This window comes from Orbicella franksi, chromosome 1 (genome assembly GCF_964199315.1).
Source record: "Orbicella franksi chromosome 1, jaOrbFran1.1, whole genome shotgun sequence".
NCBI classification, from domain to species: domain Eukaryota; kingdom Metazoa; phylum Cnidaria; class Anthozoa; order Scleractinia; family Merulinidae; genus Orbicella; species Orbicella franksi.
This window is the reverse complement of record NC_138145.1, coordinates 25,067,416-25,086,917: the sequence shown is the minus strand read 5'-3', so window position 1 is coordinate 25,086,917 and position 19,502 is coordinate 25,067,416. Positions and strand designations below refer to the sequence as shown.

Genomic DNA, 19,502 nt, shown 5'->3' with positions numbered 1-19,502 from the left:
TTCACACAAATATATCACTTTTCTGAAAACTTGAATGTCTTCTAAAAAACTAAAAGAACTCTAAAAAACTAAGAGACCCCTTATTTCTTAACACTGAGAAAATATAGATTTGAATATATAGATTTTACGAGCATACTTAAAACATGAAATGGCAAAATAAAAATGGCACTGTGGGTAAGGGTCAATGTGAGATGCAGGTGTCCAAGGGTTTTTACCATTTCACGTTTTTAAACACACCCAGTTTCTGGTATATGGCAAGGATCTCTGTGGACGCCTACAGAGCTAATGATCTCTCTCATTTCCTGTTCTACAACCAAAAAATCACTTATTTTGTTGTATTCTTTAAATTACAAGTGATCTGATAAATTATTGGATCATTATTTTTCCAATAAAGTTGACACTTTAATCCTAAACGTGTTCCAATGCTGTGGATTGAAGGAGCAACCTGGCATTAACCCTGGTTGAATGACATAAGATACAGTTGAAATGCACTATCTTGAACTTGGTTATGAATTTCCTGCTATCTTCAAATCATTTCCCCTCCAGTATACCTTTTCAGTCTCGAACCCCTGCCATATCAAACTTTTTTCATTTTCACTTGAGAGTTCAAGATAAGGGCATTCAACTGCATCTTAGAATTCTTTGTTCCAGTCAATTTGAAATAAGCCTATCAGGCTTTTCAAGGTGAACATCTTATTCACCTCAAGGTTAACTTTAAATTTTTGAACAGTGTTTCACAACAATTAAATTAAGAGAAATGTAATAATTTAGGTAAGCCCAATTAAGTACCCATAATTTATAATATATATATATTTTAAAAAACTTAAGTAACAAGTTAATCTCTGTTCAACACATATCACGCCTATAATAGAGACCCTGCCCCGTCCCCCCAGACCCAAACAAAGAAGAGTGGGAGGATAGATAGCTCTAAGAATATAATATACCTCTAAAACCTTTACTTTCCTTTAGCAGAAGCACATAGGGGCTTAAAAGAGATTTTAAGGTAGCTGAAAACAAATTTACTGAGTGCACAGGTATATTTTTAAAATAAGTTTTCCTTGGAAACTGAAACAGTATCACTACATAGAGCCTGAAGCTGCCATGGCCAGTAAAGCAGTAGAATTCTCCTTTCCTGAGTGAACATCATGACTTTCGTGTTCTAAAACATTAGAATAGTACAAGAGTCCTGTTACAACTGAGTAGCCCACTATCATGGACAGAACCTTGAGCAGGCGACTGCCACGTTCTGCAAGCTCCCGCTGGAAGATTTCAAAGAAAGTCACATACAAAAATGTCCCATCTGCAATCCCTTGTAAGATGCCCGAGGCAAAACTGCTTGATTGTTCACTAGAGCCGCGTAGTACCGCCATACCGATCGCTATTCCTATCGGACTCATTACAGAGAACAGAACGGCTGATTTTACAACGGTTTTCGTTTCCATCTCGTGTTGCACCAAGTTCACGCTGAGAGAAAATGCAATTATCGATTTGTGGATTACGATAGCTACTGCAATCTGCACCAAACGATCAACGTCTGTAATGAGGCCAAGAGCTAGACCTTCGAATATTGAGTGCATCGACAAGGCAAGAATCAAGATATAAACCCGAAAACTCGATTCCCCTGCTTTGGTTTTCTTTCGCTGTTGAGGACGAAAAGAACTGCTCGAAGAAGAATAAAAACCGTCCCCTGCTGACCGATCACCTAAAAGTGGTTCGTTGTGGCTGTGGCTCCCGTGAGATCCGTGCAGCAATGAAGAATCCTGAAATGTGTGCACTATCTGCTCTACAGTCAAAACCAGAAAGAATCCAACACAAGTCGTGAACTCAGCTACGGGAAAAACCGTATGGATGCCGGCTAGATTGAAAGCTTGCTGATATTTGTCTCTGATCATCGGCAGCAGATCGAGCAAGCACGTGGCGAAGAATACTCCTCCTGCGAAACAGTTGCAGAGGCTGAGGAACCGTTGTCTTACGTTTCCCTGTCCTGTGCTGGGTCGAAGTTTCAGAGGAAGGAGACCGGCGAAGACCGTGAGTAAAAACAAAATGGCGATTGTAATCCCCTTGATGCTTTCGTCATCCATCTCGTTTCGCGAATCTTGCTAAATCTTGGAATACTGAATAAGTCCCAGAGAAAGTCAAGGAAGTAGCTCACCTCTAACTATGATGATATTTAGGGTCTCGTGATGAATACGTGGAAGGAATTATGATAGAAAAAGAGTATGTGTAGACAATGTTTATGTACCGGTTTTCCAAATAAATATCACGAGAAAGCAGCCAATCACATTCGAGCATTGCCATCACGAGAGAATGACGCAACGTCAGGTTACTTTTGGTGAATTCCTGTGAAGCTACTCATATATACAAAAGAACCCCGGTAGCTCGAACTTGAAGATCGGGAAATGACTGTCAAATATGTGAACGGTCGGTTGCACTTATTAAAATCAAATTACTGTAGTGTTAGTTTTTACCGATTACAGGACAAGAAAAGCTAATGGATGACTTCCGTGGTGAGTTACATAAACCAGAATTCGAGTTATCGGGGTAGATTTTTATCAAGGGAAAAGAAATTTAGTTCGAGTTAGCGGGGAATTCGAGTTATCCGAGTTCGAGTTAACCGAGTTAAAATAACTGAAAAGTGGGGTCAAATCCAAATCCAAGACTTGGTTCGAGGTAGCAGGGGAGTTCGAGTTATCCGAGCTCGAGTCACCGGGGTTCTACTGTAGATCGCAACCAGACGTGGATCGCAACAAAAACTATTGGTAGCAATCGTGTGTTTACTCGCGACAGGAAATATAAATGTAACCAAGAATTGCTGATTGAATCAAAAATCGTTTGCCTCTGTTTCCAATTAGGTCGGTAAATGTGGTTGTGTTCCTTTAGGAAAAATCAAAACAGTCTACCGCTCCGGTGAAAGTGCATTCCTTTAAAACTAAGCAAACTAAAGTTGTTGAAAGCGGAATTAACTGCTTCGAGGAAGGGAAGGACGACGACTGCTCGAAACTGCATTATTAACGCTGAAACACTCTCTACAGACGTGCGAAAGTAACAGTTGCGGAAGTAGTTGAAAAGTTTTTTGGGAAACCATACTTACGGTCCGCCAACCCTAATTATTTCGGCAAGCCCGGCAACTTTTTGGCAACGTTTCGCGTTTCAAGTAAGTGTTTTTTTGTTTTTTTTTTCATACCGAGAAACTTCTCATTCTGATAAATCAGAGCAGCTTCTAGTGTTTATATTGGTCTCACGTGAGGATTTTCAGAATGTTTCCCGAAGGTATAGAAACGATTCCGGACATTTCCGAACATTTAATTAACAGGCTTCCGAATGTTGCCGAAGATTTTAGAGGAAGATCCAAATACCGTTTCGACTTCTTATCGCTTTAGAATGAGCAGCAAACGTGGCGACATCGGTATCTTTGCCTGTGAAAGAAACTTTTACGCCGCACTGGGCATATAGTACGATGAATATCTGGATATTCACAATCTCCGAACAAAATTCAAGTTTCCCAGTCATTTGGAAATAAAACCCAGAAACTGAACTACAAGTGTGAAATATCGCAAACAAGAAAAATAATCAAGGCAAACCTTACATCAAGGAGTAGAACAACAAGAAAAGACCTATCTGTCGATGGGCATAAAATAATGGGCCCACGGGGAGATAGGCTCGATTTCAGCCGCTCTTTCGGGTCCGGTCTACGTTCCTCCCCGGCTTCGGGGAGGCTGGTAATCGAGTCTAGAGGGTAGACGGAGGCCTGTAAACTGCCAGTGCTGCTAGCACTATGTTAAGTCTGGTACGTGTACACGAGACTTTCGAGCTATACAACTGTTGTGTCCGGCTTCTAACAGTAAAATTACAAGCCATGTTATCTAGATTACAACACCTGTGGCTTGGTAGTATATGAAATATATATGTCGTAATCAAGTGTGTTTTCGGCACCCCGCATGCCTCTTAGGGGGCTGTTAGCTGGCAATGCTCTGCGAGTTTAACAACATCACCCAAGTTCCTATTATTTAACGGCTCGTGCGAACCGCTAGTGTTTCTTCCATTACGTCGGGGAGAATAAACGTTTTTCGTAGATAAAATTTTTCTGTGTGTTATGAAGTTATTATGAAGTTTTGGGGCCTGAACTTTTGAGACTCACGGGACGAGAACTTGTGATCCGCAAAGGGCCTCCCAAGGGTATCATGACTTCATGGGTTTCTTCCTTGATACAATTAACTGGCTTGAAATTTAGTACATCAAGGAGGAAAATTGTAACAATTAAAGCAAGAAAACTAAATCTGGTTCATCAACAGGTGAAGTCAAGAGGTACAACGTTTCAACTGAACAGGCTCCCAGCGAGGGCGAAAAAAAGTCGGCAAGCGAAGCGAACGTAGGAGCGCTAAAAAAATGGCGATCGAGGAGATCCAAACGTGGAGCCTGTTCATGATATTTGGCTCATTCTAGTAATAGCCTCACCCGTAACGTATATACCCACCAGAGGGTCTGACTTTTCCGGTCTGATGTCTGAGTTTTTAGCACATCCGTCGGTTTGGTGACGAAACACTAGCGCTAGGTAAATTAAAAGTGCAGTAATTGCGTTCGAGAGAACGCAGTTCTACTCGGGTAATGCGGCAAAATTCGATTTTACGTGCATGTATCTTTCTGTGGACACCAATTCCCCCCCCCCCCCCCCACCTCTCCGTCTCCGCCTCCCCCTCGCTGGCCTAGATTTCGGTGCGCAAATTATGTAACATAAACCAACGAAAGTGTTGACATAGGAAATGAGTCAACTCCCACAGGATTGCTTTGGTACACCAACATGTCCTCCGTTTCTTTGTTTCGGAAATGAAAATGCCCTGTAGCTGTTCGCCCAAAGGACTCCCAAGACCAAGGCGATTCAAAGTCGTGTTCATAGACATAATAATTGTCCTAGTTTTGGTAATGAAAGCACGTCGTCTCGCATACCGACGGAACAGGCATCGTTTTTGTCGATTTACACGGTCAGTATAAAACACGGACTGCGGACTACGGATACGCTGCGTTTTTTAAGCATGGTACTGGCCATGCGGTTGAATGTTTCAATGTTTAGGCTGGCCTTGTCCAGCCACATTTATTCTTTTGCTTTTCGAGAGACCAATCTTGACACTTTGTCTCCTTGCGCCCCGAAATATGTGATGTGGCAACGCGTGTTTCGGGGCGCAAGTGAATTCAAAGTACGGAACTTGATATAGTGCACGGGTCATTTTGCAATATTAGGCTGATTTAGCAAGAGAACGGGAACGTCACTTGACGACGGCGCGCGCAGTACAAATACCCAAAAATGGTCAGATGACGACTGCAGGGCGCGCGGAATAACCTGGATTCTGTTCTAATTTGACCATATTTGGGTATTTGTACTGCGCGCGCCGTCGTCAAGTGACGTTCCCGTTCTCTTGCTAAATCAGCCTATTATGTGCGTTGGTTGTTGGGCTGGCGTTACATATCTTCGCTACACAGTGCTGACGAGCCCCAAGAAGGGCGAAACAGCTGTCCACTGTTGCGATCCTACTTTATCGGTTCTTGTCATGTTGGTGTCTCGAAACGTTTTTCACGTAGTACCAGCCTTGCAGTCTATTGCTTGTTTTCAAAGTGTCTGTGAAGAGATTTTGAACGACTAGTAGATTTATACGAGGGCGTAGTTGACTCGGGCTGCGCCCTCGCCAACTATCACGCGATAGAAATCTCGAGCTACAAACCCTCTCGTATGCACATGCTTTGCGATCAATTCATTTGTTTTCGCTCCTGCTGGAGGGAGGCCAATTTCACGCCCACCTAACAGCTCAGGTACAAAATGCTGTTCCTAGAATTTTTGCTTTTTTAACATACCAAACCTATCAATACTCGAACGCGCTCTTTCATCTACGGTTAATACTAGTTTAACTTATTGCCTAATGTTCTTAGAGATTTTCACGTGATGTTCACACAGAAATAACACGGCACGAAAAATTGGATTTACTCTAAATTTGATCCTGGTCAAAGTCGAGGTCAAATATGATCATAGCTTTGATCCAAACTTTGACGTGCATCAAACGTATGTCAAAACTGTCATGGCTTTGCGGATACATTTGATCCATGACAAAGAAGAGGGCAAATGTGATGTTAACTTTGACTCCACCTTTGACCCACGTCAAAGGAGGAATCAAATATCTTATGGATTTGCTATACATTTGATCCCTGTTAAAGGTGAGGTCAAACATGTCAATAACTTTGACTTAAGTTTTGACGCGCGTTAAAGGCGTTCAAAGACACCACGGCTTTGCATACCTTTGATCTCTTATGTCAAAGGCGTTCAAAGGCGCCATGGCTTTGTACAACTTTGATCCTACGTCATGTCATGTCAAAGGTGAGGTCAAATATGGCCATATCCTGCGACTCCTCTTTTAACGCCCTAATAGCCTGCGTTTTCTTATTTTTTTCTGTTTTAACGATTAAATGAAAGCTTGCTTTCTTGCCAATGTGTATTTTTTTAATAAAAAAGTTTTCACTTGACCTGGAGGTGGCACAAGAAAACAGCTCGAAAACAGCGGGAAAAACGCGGCTGCCAGCGGCTTCCCGCATTTTTCTGGCCGATCAGAGAGAGACTAAAAGTCAACGAAGTCGGCTGTGAGGAAAGCAGACATTTTTCTTCATTTGGCTTCATTATGGCGGATCTGGTGAAATTTTCACTGTGTTTTGGACCAGGAAAGGTAAGTCTTTGAATTTCGTTCATTTGTTTTCAATGTTCAGAGAATAACGGAGTTGAAAAAGTAAATTAAACGCAGCAATGGCTACATAAAGGAATAAAGAGCTATGAATTGCGTATATTCATAGTAGGACAGATCCTCGGCGAAAACATTTTGGTCGAAGATTAATTGCACTTGACTGAATCTCAGTTCATCGGCAAAGCTCTTCGTTAAGAAAAGACAAGACTTTATTTTCAATTCACATATACTTATTTACAAAAGTTGACAAAGGTAATATTTTTTCCTTACTCAGTCAAGTCTTGTGCATTAAATTGAAGTGTCCATTATAGCATAGATTTTAGCACGAGCAGTGCTTGAAATAAACGTAACTCAATAATTAAGCTTAAACTTAACCCTATCTTCATATAAATTGTTGTGCACTATGCCTCTGGTAATTTCTGAGCTTAAGCAATTCCCTTGAAAGAAAGCTCATGTAGATGTAAAGGAAATTTGCATTGAAGGAAAAACTCAGTCAGCCATTCATGACAAACCATCTCGACCTGACTTAATTATTATATTAATTATACCATTGAAAGAGTTGTTGACTCTGAAAATTTAATCTATGGATAAGTTTTTGGTTTTGTCTCTAGTTACCATTCTATTGAAAAAAGCTCTGTTTGTTGCCACAGTTGAAATTATGATGATGTTTGTTCATTGATGTTGATAAATGACTTCACTGGTGTGAATTTAACAAATCGAATGTGGTTTAGCGTGGTCTGCACTCTTATTGACAATGATACGCATCATCACAGTGGCCAAAATGTTGTGGACTCGTGAAACACAGCCGAGTGAGTCCACAACAAATTTTGACCACTGTGATGACAATCAGTTTGCAAGATCAGTAGCAACTGTAGTAAAAATATGTTTTGATATTTGTTGTATCAGGCTTATGGATCAGTCATTTGGAACTCCACTATCTCCTGGCCACCCCCCCCCCCCCCTCCCCCCACCACGAACTTGCCAGGCATTTGACATTTTGAACTGTCTCCTGGGCTAAGAATGGTGTCATACCAGGTGATCAAATGCACCTACCCTGTGACATTTGCAAAACTGAGTAATAGAAATATAGATTGAGTATCTATGGAGTGTCGATTGAGTATCGATCAGGTGTTGATCGAGTGTCGACTGAGAGTATCGATCAAGGGTATTGATCGACACTCGACCATGGATGTCTTTAGTACACATAATCCAGCTTATCTTTAGTGGGTGAAATTGTTACAATGTTTGATAAAAATCAAACTTGCCATTAGTTGCAAATTAAAAAGCTGACCTCATAATAATATTATTATGTGACCTCTCTTGACTGTACCAATAGTTTTAGAGTTTCATGTCTTGGTCTTTTGAGCAGTAGACAATTAAATGCCAATTAAAAACTGACTAGTGGAAATTTGCTTATGAATGTTGTTTTTATCCTTCAGCTAGCCATTCTAGGAGAACTGAAGATATTAACAGAATAAATTGAGAGAGGATACAATATGCAACTTTGTAGTTCATATAGTCAACTCAGATGCAGTTTAATCATGCAGTTCTCCAAAGTGTGCAAACATCACAACATTTTGGTAAGTAAAAGGTTGGAATATTCATTTGTTATAATTTCTATATTTTGTAGCATAGACCATTTATAACTTCTTCAGGCACAACTTTTTGTATCTTTTTCCAGCAAAGAAAGTATATAAATAGATTTTAAAAACCTGGCTATAATTTATTAATATTATTTTAATTGATCATTTTTATTATAGTCTCATCACTCTGTGAAAAGAAGTTGTTTCTTTTTGGTTCATTTAAGGACATTGAGTGAGGAAATGTTGTCTTTCTTATGGGTCAAATACATCAACTGGCTCACCTGGACAAAAATTAAGAAATTAAAATGTTGTTGAAAACATGCAAGGGATGGGAATCTTTTTGGTAAATGAATCAAAGTTTGCAACCAAGTCTCAGGAAATGTTGGTTTTTGATTGGTAAAAGCTGAGTTTTGCATCTAAATTTTGTGTGGTTGTCTGCAATATCAACTGTTTTGGTTTGGCCATCAGGTTTCCAAACCAAATTTTTTCAAGCAAAATTAATAATATGATTAATTCATAACTATTGATGGGATCAGTAGGGAATTTAAGGTGTAGAGGATTTGATAATAACTTAGTAAAAGTAATTGACAAAGGCCTTCATTTGCTTTACTCAATTTAAAATTTTGTTGGCAAATTTGTCTGGATAATGGCCATTTCCCTCTATGAGATGCGGCTGCTGGGAGTCATAGTGGTTGTATTCATCATCTTGCACTGGATTTTTGTTTCAATGAATGCAACAGCTATGCGATTCCATGCAGGCATGTCTCATGTTAAATTATTCAATTTCAGGAATTTTTTTCAGTGGAAAAAAAGTGTACAAGTAGTTGCTAACTGTTGATATGTTTATATGCTCCTTTTCACATATGATCTACAAGGAAAATAAGGAAAAAGATAACACTACTGATCATGAAGAGATCTGTGGAAATTACACAGGAACAGCAATATTCCCAAAGGTGTGTGTATTCCTCATTTCTTGTCACAGTTTATGCTAGATTTGTTGGTTTTTTAGATTGCTATTTTGCAACCATAAAAGATCTTTGTTGTGAGATGTCTGTAAGAGACAGGCAGACAGATGGACTGGTGAACTGGCTTTAAGCTTTTTGTTTATTTGTGCCAAGCTGTGCACTTTTAAAATGACCCCAAGTCTTTGTTCTCTTATGAAATTCTAGCTGGGGATAAGCCCTTGTTCAGCCGGTGAAATTAGCTTGTTAAACTGGCTCTTAATGACATATCTGTGTGACCAAATCTCTAAGTAGAATGGAGAGAAATACAAAAAAAAAAGGCTACCAATTGAGTCCCCTCTTCTATGCATGACTCATGCATTTCTCTGAAACGTGTTATGCACTCTGATGAAAATATTTGTCCACAGACAGTACCAGTTCCCAGATTAGCAAACAGTTTTCTTAGAGCAAAGCTCAAGGAAAACCGTGAGCTTTGAGGAGCACATAATGCGAAAGACATATATCCTTACATATTTTTAAAGTCAAAATATGGAGCTATTGTGTTAATTATCCTCAGTCAAGTATATTACGCAACACACTGGATCTTTTGAAAATGAGGAATATTACTCATATTTTGCCCGGTTTTACCTGGGGCATATTCGGTCACGTGATGCATTTAGACCAACCGCGTGAGCGAAAATATGTTTATGGACTACAGACAAGACTATTTTCACCGTTCTTTTGTTAGTGGACTGAGTTTAAGATTAAAATTCCAAATCTGCGGTAACATTAAATACATATTTGCTATTGACAGAAGCACAAACTATTCGGAGGAGGAGTAATGATCTGATTGGTCACGTTTTATTATTGTGATATTAGCAAAAACCATGGGTTAACTTTAAGGAATACAATGCCAAGATTCACCCTTAATATTCATTTCCAACGTTTTTGTCTGTTTGCTTCTGTTTAGACAAATGCGGACAAGCAATGGTTGACAGGATGGACTTATCCAGTGAAGATGCATTAATTAATTTCGTCAACGCCTTAGACTTTGTCAAAATGTGTCTTCCCTAGAAAGCATGGGGATTCAGTTGGCATTGACCCCAACAAGGCAGTTTAACCACTTTGATGAGAAAGAAGTGGAAGACACTGCATTCCATTCCACTTATAATGCAAGAATTAGCAAGTGCAAGCAGCAGAAAAGGAGAATTGCCAAAACATTGGGAGTTCCATGCAACGGACTGTACGTGCCATCTGGAAAGGAGGCTTTTACACTAGTTGACTTTTGTGCAAAGTTTGCCATATCTTTCCCGAAATTTTGCGGTTATCCTCTCTATTGTCTAGTCTGGTCTAGTAAATTTAAGGAACTGAGAATTTAGCCATAGTACTTCAATGTTAGATAATTGCGCTTTATACCATGGAAAATTTGTTGACTGTTGTTTTCACGATAGATAGAACAATGTTTTCCTCATGATCAGTCGCATTACGTGTAGTTTGAAACCAAGCCTGTAACGTGGCTTTTTGAAATCTGAAGCCCAAAACATTTATGTAAGGTACTTGAAGGTATTTACTCTTGATAAAAACGGGAAAAGAAATTAAAACTGAGATGAATTAAGTTGACTACATTTATTTTCCTAAAATCAGGTGCAATGATCTTTCCGAGCCGCTTTTCCGTTAACGTTTGTCAAGAGTTTTGGTACAAAATAACCTTATTAAAGCTGAAATAATCTTCAAAACTTGTCAGACATAAAACAAGAGTACGGATATGATTGCATCCTTCGTATGCGGTGCTACAAAGCTAGTGTAGCAAGCAGAAAAATGCGTATAAGATGTGGATCGCGCGAAACGTGATCAACTGTCGCGAATCGCGAAAGAGGAGCGCGAGCGAGAAGTTCGGGCGAGACGCGCGAGCGCGGAACGCGCGGAGCACCTTTGACAAACCTTTGGCCTGCGTCACAGCCATCTTCGACCACGTCTTTAGCAAACCTTTGACTTGAATCGCAGACAAATTTGATTACACTTTTGACCCGCCTTTGACAGTGCGCAAAGGCGTATCAAAGGATCACCTTTAACCCTAAAAACACAGGCGTTCACAGGTGAGTAAAAACGGCCTTTCACGCCTTTGATTTGGTGGTAAAGGTTTATTCACAGATGATCTTTGATTCGCGTCACAGATCGTCAAAAGCGTGCAAAGGCGACCTTTACAAAACCTTTAACAACTCATTTGACGCGCGGTAAAGGCGATTTTTCGTGCCGTGTAAGTGAACATCTTAATGTGGCAGTTTCGTTTCAAATTCCATTGATTCCTTATTTAGTATTCAGTTATAAAATAAATAATGTGAGGGTCGTAACCCATAATCCCCCTAGAGTTGTAACTCCCATAAGCCATTGCGGTATGAGTGTAATAAAAAAGAAAGCACATGGTCGAAAGTGTTGACTGTGTTTGGGGATTAGTTCGCTGTTTCTCACTCGAGACGCTGTCGAGATCCTCCTTTGAAGCTCTATCGGCGAGCGAGTAACAATAACTGATACAATGTATCTTGAAAACTCGAGCTCATGGTCCGATAGCTAGGAACAGCGATCGGTATGGCAGTACTACGCAACTCTAGTGAACAATCAAGCAGTTTTGCCTCGGGCATCTTACAAGGGATTGCAGATGGGACATTTTTGTATGTGACTTTCTTTGAAATCTTCCAGCGGGAGCTTGCAGAACGTGACAGTCGCCTGTTCAAGGTTCTGTCCATAATAGTCGGCTACTCAGTTGTTACAGGACTCTTGTACTATGCTAATGTTTTATAACACCAAAGTCCCGATGTTCACTCAGGAAAGGAGAATTCTACTGCTTTACTGGCCATGGCGGCTTCAGGCTCTATGTGGTGATACTGTTTCAGTTTCCAAGGAAAACGTGTTTTAAATGATATACCTACAGTACGCTCATTAAATTTGTTTTCAGCTACCATAAAATCTCTTTTAAGCCCCTATGTGCTTCTGCAAAAGAAAGTAAACCAGAGGTATATTGCAAGATCGCCTTTTTCGACACGTCAGTTTATAGAGAACTTGATGGCCGCCTTACCACCAGTGTCTACAGGAAACCAACACATACCGATCAGCACCTAGCGTATGATTCTCACCACCCTCAGTCAGTAAAGCGCGGTATTGTGAAGTGTCTGTACGACCGGGCTAAACGTCTCGTGACCAAACCATCAGTAATCGCTGGAGAGAAGAAACATCTGCCATCTGTACTTGTTTCTAACGGATATCCCTCCTCGTTTGTGCAGAAGATCACAAAGGCACGAACAACCCCAAGAAGAGAGCCCGTCGCGGAATTTAAATCCACCGCCGTTTTACCTTATGTTCAAGGAGTTTCGGAATCTCTCCGCCGCTGCCTAGAACAACAAGGCATTCGCACCGTCTTCAAGTCCGACACGACACTTCGGTCACACTTAGTGCGACCAAAGGACACCGTCAACCCGGCTAAACAAGATGGTGTTGTCTACAGGATTCCCCGTGAGTGCGGCAAAGTCTACATCGGAGAAACACGCAGATCTATGCAGGAGAGGATCAAAGAACATGACAGGGATATACGACTCGCCCGTACCCAGACCTCCGCCGTTTCTGAACACACCCACGAGACCGGCCAATATCCTATCTGGAATGAGGTCAAGTTTATTGATCGAGATCCTCACTGGTACACACGTAGGGTCAAGGAAGCTATTCACATAAGTCTTCACCCTAATAGATAGATAGATAGATAGATAGGTAGGTAGGTAGGTAGGTAGGTAGGTAGGTAGGTAGGTAGGTAGGTAGGTAGGTAGGTAGGTAGGTAGGTAGGTAGGTAGATAAAAATCTTTAATTATCCACGGTACAAAATTCGTCAGCTTTAAAAAAATACCTATAAAAATACCTAATACTGATATAATGAGAAATATTTAAAATAAAAAGCTGCTTTCCACGAATGCCGTGCCTTACAGTTCTTCTTTGAGTAGTCGTTTGAATTGCCCAAGGGACTCTGCTTCCCTTAAGGGGGTCTTATACTCTCAGATATAAATTTTTCTCCAGAAAACCATTTTTTTGGAACATGAAGATTCAACATCCCTGTCCATTTGCAAATCGTATTTTGAAAAGATTTTCCTTTAATTACTCCTGAATTTACGTTTATATTACGAAATCTGAACACTTCTAGCTATATTTCAACATAGCAACACCCATAGCAACCATTGTTTACAGTCTAAAAGTACTCACAAAATGGATTCAGTTCTGTACATTTTAATGATACTTTACACAAACGCTTTAAAGATGTGTAGTTATGAGAATTTTGCATCGTGGTCCTGAACATTGTTTCTTCTACCATCTTATACGCTCCTTATACTTGGTTAACATTTCTATGACTGGTGTGTATTCGGGTGTTCAATGAAACATTTATGTAAAACCTTTAAATATACCCCTCCCCCTGCCCCTAACTCCCCCCCCCTAGTTCACAGGGCTAATTTGGGCTCGCGGAGACCGAAGTAAAACTTTAAAGCCTTATTTGTCAAAATGACCAAATAGACGGATCATCAATATCTCGCACACGATATCTCCACTGGGTTTTAACCGAATGTTGTCAAATTTTCAACATTGATAAATGACACAATTATCTAGGTCTTAAACCTGCAAAATTGCAATTTATGAAATTTTTCCCTGTTATTTAGTTAATATAAGTAATATTAGTTAATATTAATATACTTTTTCAACATTTCACGAGAAAAACCCCCTCAAAACACTGTTTTCTGAGGTTTGTCTCCTGGACAACTTGCTTATGGACAGGATGAATTTAATTCCATACTTCTCGAACCATTCATTATTACGAACACCACTTTTTAACACTAAGGAGCTAGTTATTCATTAACTATCGTGGCACGTGACCTGGAAAAGCTCATATTTGAAGTCAGAGTGCAAAGTCCTTTAACGTGATACCAAAACTGTTCCATAGAGTTGTTTTGCAAAAAAAAAAAAATTTGTAGGTATAAGACCACCTTAAGTTACAAGGAAGACTGTTCCAGAGAATGGCGCGACTATAGCTAAAGCTATTTTTGTAATAGTCTGTGCGCGGTAATGGAACATTGAGTTTATTCACAGAGTCCCTTAGGTCATATGCGATTTCTCGCCTTTCAAATTTAGAACTGAGGTAGTCTGGAGCCAACCCGTCCAGAGACCTGTAAACCGTCGTAGCTCTTTGAATTTGCTGCTGGCAAGCTAGATTTTTCCACCCTAGAAGTTTGAACAGGTGACCAGCGTCTACGTCATAGTTTGAGTAGGTCAAAACGCGGGCTGCTCTATTTTGTAGCTTTTGTACCTTATTCCGTAAAGTTATCCCACAGTTTCCCCAGACAATAACATCATAATAACATCAACAGGGATAGTAGAATTGAAATTCCTGAAGCATCGATGCCCACGATCAAAAAACACAACAGGAGAACGGTACAACAGCGGACCACTGAGGGAACAGCTACTCGTCGGAACAGTGGAACAATAGGAGGATCGAAATGCACCAATCACAGCCGACCTTTGTGATATAAATGATACCGTGCAATCAGTCGACCTTATCGCCTGAAGAAGACTAGCAGTAAGCAGTCGAAACGTCGCGATCTACATCTAAAGAGACTACATCGTGTGACAAACGATAATACACTTTATTATCAGAGGTATATTATATTCTTATAGCGATCCTCCCACTTTTCTTTGTTTGGATCGGGGGCGGGGACGAGGGGGGGGGGGGGGGAAAGAAACCTATAAAATGATAGCTGTACATATTCAGTAAGTTTGTTTTCAGCTCCCATAAAAGATCATTGGCTCTTGTGGCGCCCGCCGAACTACCCATGACGAGAGCTGGCCTTTGTTTCACTTCCGAAAGCATCCCCTTTGACCAAAATTGGCATCATGCACTTATAGCCTCTGTTCATACTTGGAGCCTGAGCACAGTGCCCGAGAACGATTCTCAGTGGGGACTAATATAATGTGAACTAACCTTTTTTTAAAGTACTTTGCCCGGGTACAAGGTTTCGACTCTGGCACTAAAAGATACTCAAGTACGTTGGAGTACCGGCCCAGTGTCTGAATGCAACACTATTTTGTGCGTGTACCCAGGCACCAGTGCTCCGTCATCAAGTCACTGAGAACACTGATTTATACATTAGGTCTGCTGGAAGAAAAGATCCTTCCAGTGATACAGGAAAATCCTTAGAAATTTGAATGAAAAATCCGAAGGAAAATTCCTCTCTACTGCACTTGGCTACAGTAATCCTTGGTACGAATTTCTCGATCGATGATTCTTTCTCGGGAATTCCTGAACTGGGGCAAAACCCAGCAAAAGGCCAACAACTGCAGCAAAAGATGCGAGTCTATTTAATAGAGGTTTTGAACAATAGAAATTACCAAAATAAAATTCATGTTAGAGTTGGAGTCCGCTTTCGCTAGTAGAGGTGTCCGCTGTATCCGGAATAGGGGCTCGTTATAAATGTAATACCGTGTGCCTCCGTTTCAAAACGAGTCCTCGTGCAAACTTTTGATATGCAAATAAGCTTGGTATATATGATAAGGAACGTGCTGGTGAAACATACTCTCCGCATATGAATGGTTACGCACGAAGACTCGGTTTCACACAGAGGCAAGGGGAAATAGCCTATCAATATGAATTTAGCGTAATGTGTTGTGACCGTTCAGATATTATATTTGAAAATGACCTGGGGTAGCCCGCCAGTGACGCATTCGTTTTAGGTAAAAATCAATCACGGATTCATTATTTCCCAAACAGAATGGAACTGAATCCCGGCAAAGAAGAACTGAGTGCGTTAGTCTTAAAATAGGTAAATTTTCCTTATTGACTGCCCTTAATTATCAACATTAAGGGGACAGTGAATGGGCTGCGCGTGTGCAAGATTGCTTTCTCCACATCGGCTTAAAATTCCTCTGGAGAGGGAATATTTAACCGTACTGTGTTGAACTAACAGAAAGTATAATTCTCAAAACTAAATTATTTTGAGCCCAGTTGACGTTGAAAAAACTCGTGCCGTGTTTCCGGCCCCGTCTGGTCGCAGCGTGATCAAGACAACTACATAATTCACCAGTGCGCACTAATGTTGTTTCGTGTAAATATATTTTTTTTTCTCTAGTATATCTCTACAGATTTCTGACTTGAACACTGCTACTAACAGCTTCGTTAATGCAGAATATACAATACTTGACGATTTAATGGTCACGATGTGAAAACAGCTTACAAATCTTGTTGCATTGCATTCCAGTTACTGTCAAATTGCAACACGATCCACACACTTTTCAAATTCACAGCGCTATTCGTCTCATGCAAATAAATTTTCTTCTCTACGAAATCTCCACAGATTTCCAAGGTTTATACCCCATATGAAAGCTAACTGAATGCAGATTCCGGGGTACGTCACGATTTAAAGGTCGAGATGCGTTTAATGGCCTAAAAGTCATGCCGAATCTCAAACCGTCTCAAACCACGAACCACACGCTAGTTTTCAATTATTTTATCAAGCATATCTCCACAGATTTCTTCGTTCATTGCGTCAGTTAAAAGTTAAGTGAATACATATTCCTAAGACAATTAGGATAAGGTGGTCAAGATGCACTGCGGAACACGTCAACTGGCCAAGATTCGGTATTTACTGCGTGGAAGCATCGCATCCAGAACTGACAGGCAGTCCCTAAATTGACAAGAATATTTCTCCTTCCAGATTATCCCGTTATGACAGCTTTCTCCCTGTTTTTATAATAGCATGGGCTATTCATTGCAGTCAAATTCCCCACTAGTCGACACTATTTTGAATTTGCCGAATTCAAACTTCCGCCTGAACTTTTCAAGTTTCGATCGAAACGTCGCACATGCGCAGTTCGTGACATTGTCTCTTTAACTCTGGTAACAGGTTGCACTGCAGTACAATATTGTTTAATTTATGTTTTGCAATCTCGTTTACGGCGTTATTTTGTGCCACTTAAGCACGAAGAGGGTTAGACGTAAACTCGTTTCATGATCCTGGAATACATTCATATAGATATTTCTTTTCCTGTCTCCAATTGAAATATGTTAAATAATTCAAGATCGTTCTTGTATGCCACTGTAACACCTACTGATATTTAAATCCAGTCTGTTCCAGTTACGAGTGAGCCACTACAACTGCGCCTGTTGATTGGCTGGTTGATTGAGCTTGGGGTTACGAGTGAGTGAGTGGCTCATTTGCATACCAACCTCCACTACACACATCAGCTCAGGTACCAGCAAGTAAAAAATTGCTAGGACGTCATTTAGCGTGTCCTGCAAAAGACCAATCAAATGTGAGAATAATTGGACATATTTTATAATTGTAAATAGAAGATTCAAATCACGAGGGAAGGGGGGGGGGGGGCTTAACAGGGGTTTTACTGCATTGGGCGATCACACCACTGATGTTGTGAATTGAAGTCGGTACATGGATCGAGAAACGGGGAGCTGCAAAGGCCCACGAACATGTAAGGTACTGAGACATTCATCCTTCGGGAATCTCCGGAGAATAGCCGAGGGCAACGGAAATGCCATTTCAAAATTAAAGCCATCGAGACCCTGATTAATAAATTCAACAGTCTAAACGATGTTTTTTCGGCTCATATTGAAAGATTACGAGTACAGTTTGCTCATGAGCATGATGAGATCGCGGTGCATCACGAGTCCAGAGCGTGTTTTTGAACTTTCCGAGTTTGGAGATGACTTGGTAAACATGTTTATGCAAATATGACAGTTTGGAATCGCTCCACTGTGTAGTGCTGAAAAGGAATCAGATTGTTTTCTTTCCTAGTCACGTTTGTTTTGTTCTGAGCACGTTTTCGTGACCCTTGGCACGCAATAGGTGCGAAAAACTATTCACGAGACAAGCCGATACGAAACGTGACTATGTTCTCCTAGCAAAGGTTGTTTTGACGGAGGATTGGTAAGTTTCCCTGCTCCTAACAAAAGGGATAAGTCGACGTTCCTGATTCGTATAAAATCGCCGCTTTCCTTATTCCTAGACAATTCCTGTTTCACGCAAGAATAATCTTAGGTATGTGTGAAGTCTTCGTGCTCTCAAGACCGACGATATACGCGGTTAACTATAATATTCAAGAGGTTGAGAAGGACAAGGAAAAAGAGAGTGAACAAGTAGTTTTAATGATCAGTTTTCTATTTTGGTGGCACTAAATAAAAGAGGTTTCATAACAAAGTACCAAATGTACAAAGTACAGAAAGTACAAAGTACCAAAAGGTGTTAGCCACACTCAACTGAACAAGATACGAGTTGTTCCATAATAATGTAAAAATAAGAATGAGGAACAGTTGCCAGGAAATGGCACTGTACTTCGTCAAAGAGTGACATGGCAGTATTCATTCTCTACGTGCCGTTATATTTGCATCGGCCTGGACCGACGAGTGACCCGATTAGGATAGGAAAAGTATTTCATCCATAGATACCAAAAGCCTTCACCAATTTAAGGTTACATAACTTGTAGTCAAAGGTTGGCAGTATGGTTATATCCTACTTCTACATTTCAATGCAAAATCACATGGGCAACCGATGACGAACCAGACACCATCGTCAATATTGTTAGGCTGTCAAAAAAGAATTTGGCAACGAGAATGACAATAGAGACCCTTTGATAAATGGCCTCAACCCTTTCGTCCTAACATACCGTACCATAACATTCTAGTCTGCTTAAAGATCATCGTCGAAGGCGAACAGCAGTCGTGCAAACGCGAGAAGGGGAAAGGGGTGGCTAAATTCTGTTCGGCTGCGAGTTCCTTCTCGCGTATCAAAATAGAAATGGTTGTGGGCACATATCCATTACGATAATGAAGTGTAAAGATCAGTGAATTGGACGCTTCCAGGGATGCGTAGTATACCGTTGTTGAAAACAAACACTTTCCTTCCCTCACGATCAGTACTCAGCTCTCCTTGTTTTTCATTCATCTCAATTCTCAAATCGTTATAGGAAGTACGACTTCTGGGAATTCATCAAGCCCACGAGCAAATTAAAACTATTCATTGAAAAACGTGCTTTTTCTAATGAGAAGAAAGCAGTATTTTTGAGACTGCTGCGAAAATACATGCTACCAGATGTGCACAGAACATTTATGTGTTTGTCAACTCTTGGTTCTCAACCCAAGATCAGACATTTGACATTTCTGACTACAAGGACTGGTTGTTTTGAGTAAGGAAGTATGTTTTTTCCCAATCAAAAGAAACATAACG

General features: G+C 40.5%; 1 protein-coding gene and 1 long non-coding RNA gene across 2 annotated transcripts; one reads left to right on the top strand and one right to left on the bottom strand.

Annotated features, from left to right (window-relative positions):
- Positions 1–542: 542 nt before the first annotated feature.
- LOC145498468 (zinc transporter ZIP3-like) lies at positions 543–3,094 on the bottom strand. Its single transcript, XM_081478398.1, has one exon. The coding sequence runs from the start codon at positions 2,079–2,081 to the stop codon at positions 1,080–1,082; it is 1,002 nt and encodes a 333-aa protein (XP_081334524.1). The 5' UTR covers positions 2,082–3,094; the 3' UTR covers positions 543–1,079.
- A 2,337-nt stretch (positions 3,095–5,431) lies between these two features.
- LOC145498458 (uncharacterized) lies at positions 5,432–12,173 on the top strand. The gene is made up of 3 exons (XR_014050864.1): positions 5,432–8,299; positions 9,178–9,255; positions 10,214–12,173. It is a non-coding gene; the product is annotated as an uncharacterized LOC145498458 (long non-coding RNA).
- The last annotated feature ends 7,329 nt before the right edge of the window (positions 12,174–19,502 follow it).

Bases quoted from the DNA above. Each gene is read 5' to 3' on its own strand.
- LOC145498468 (XM_081478398.1), bottom strand. From the start codon at position 2,081: ATGGATGACGAAAGCATCAAGGGGATTACAATCGCCATTTTGTTTTTA.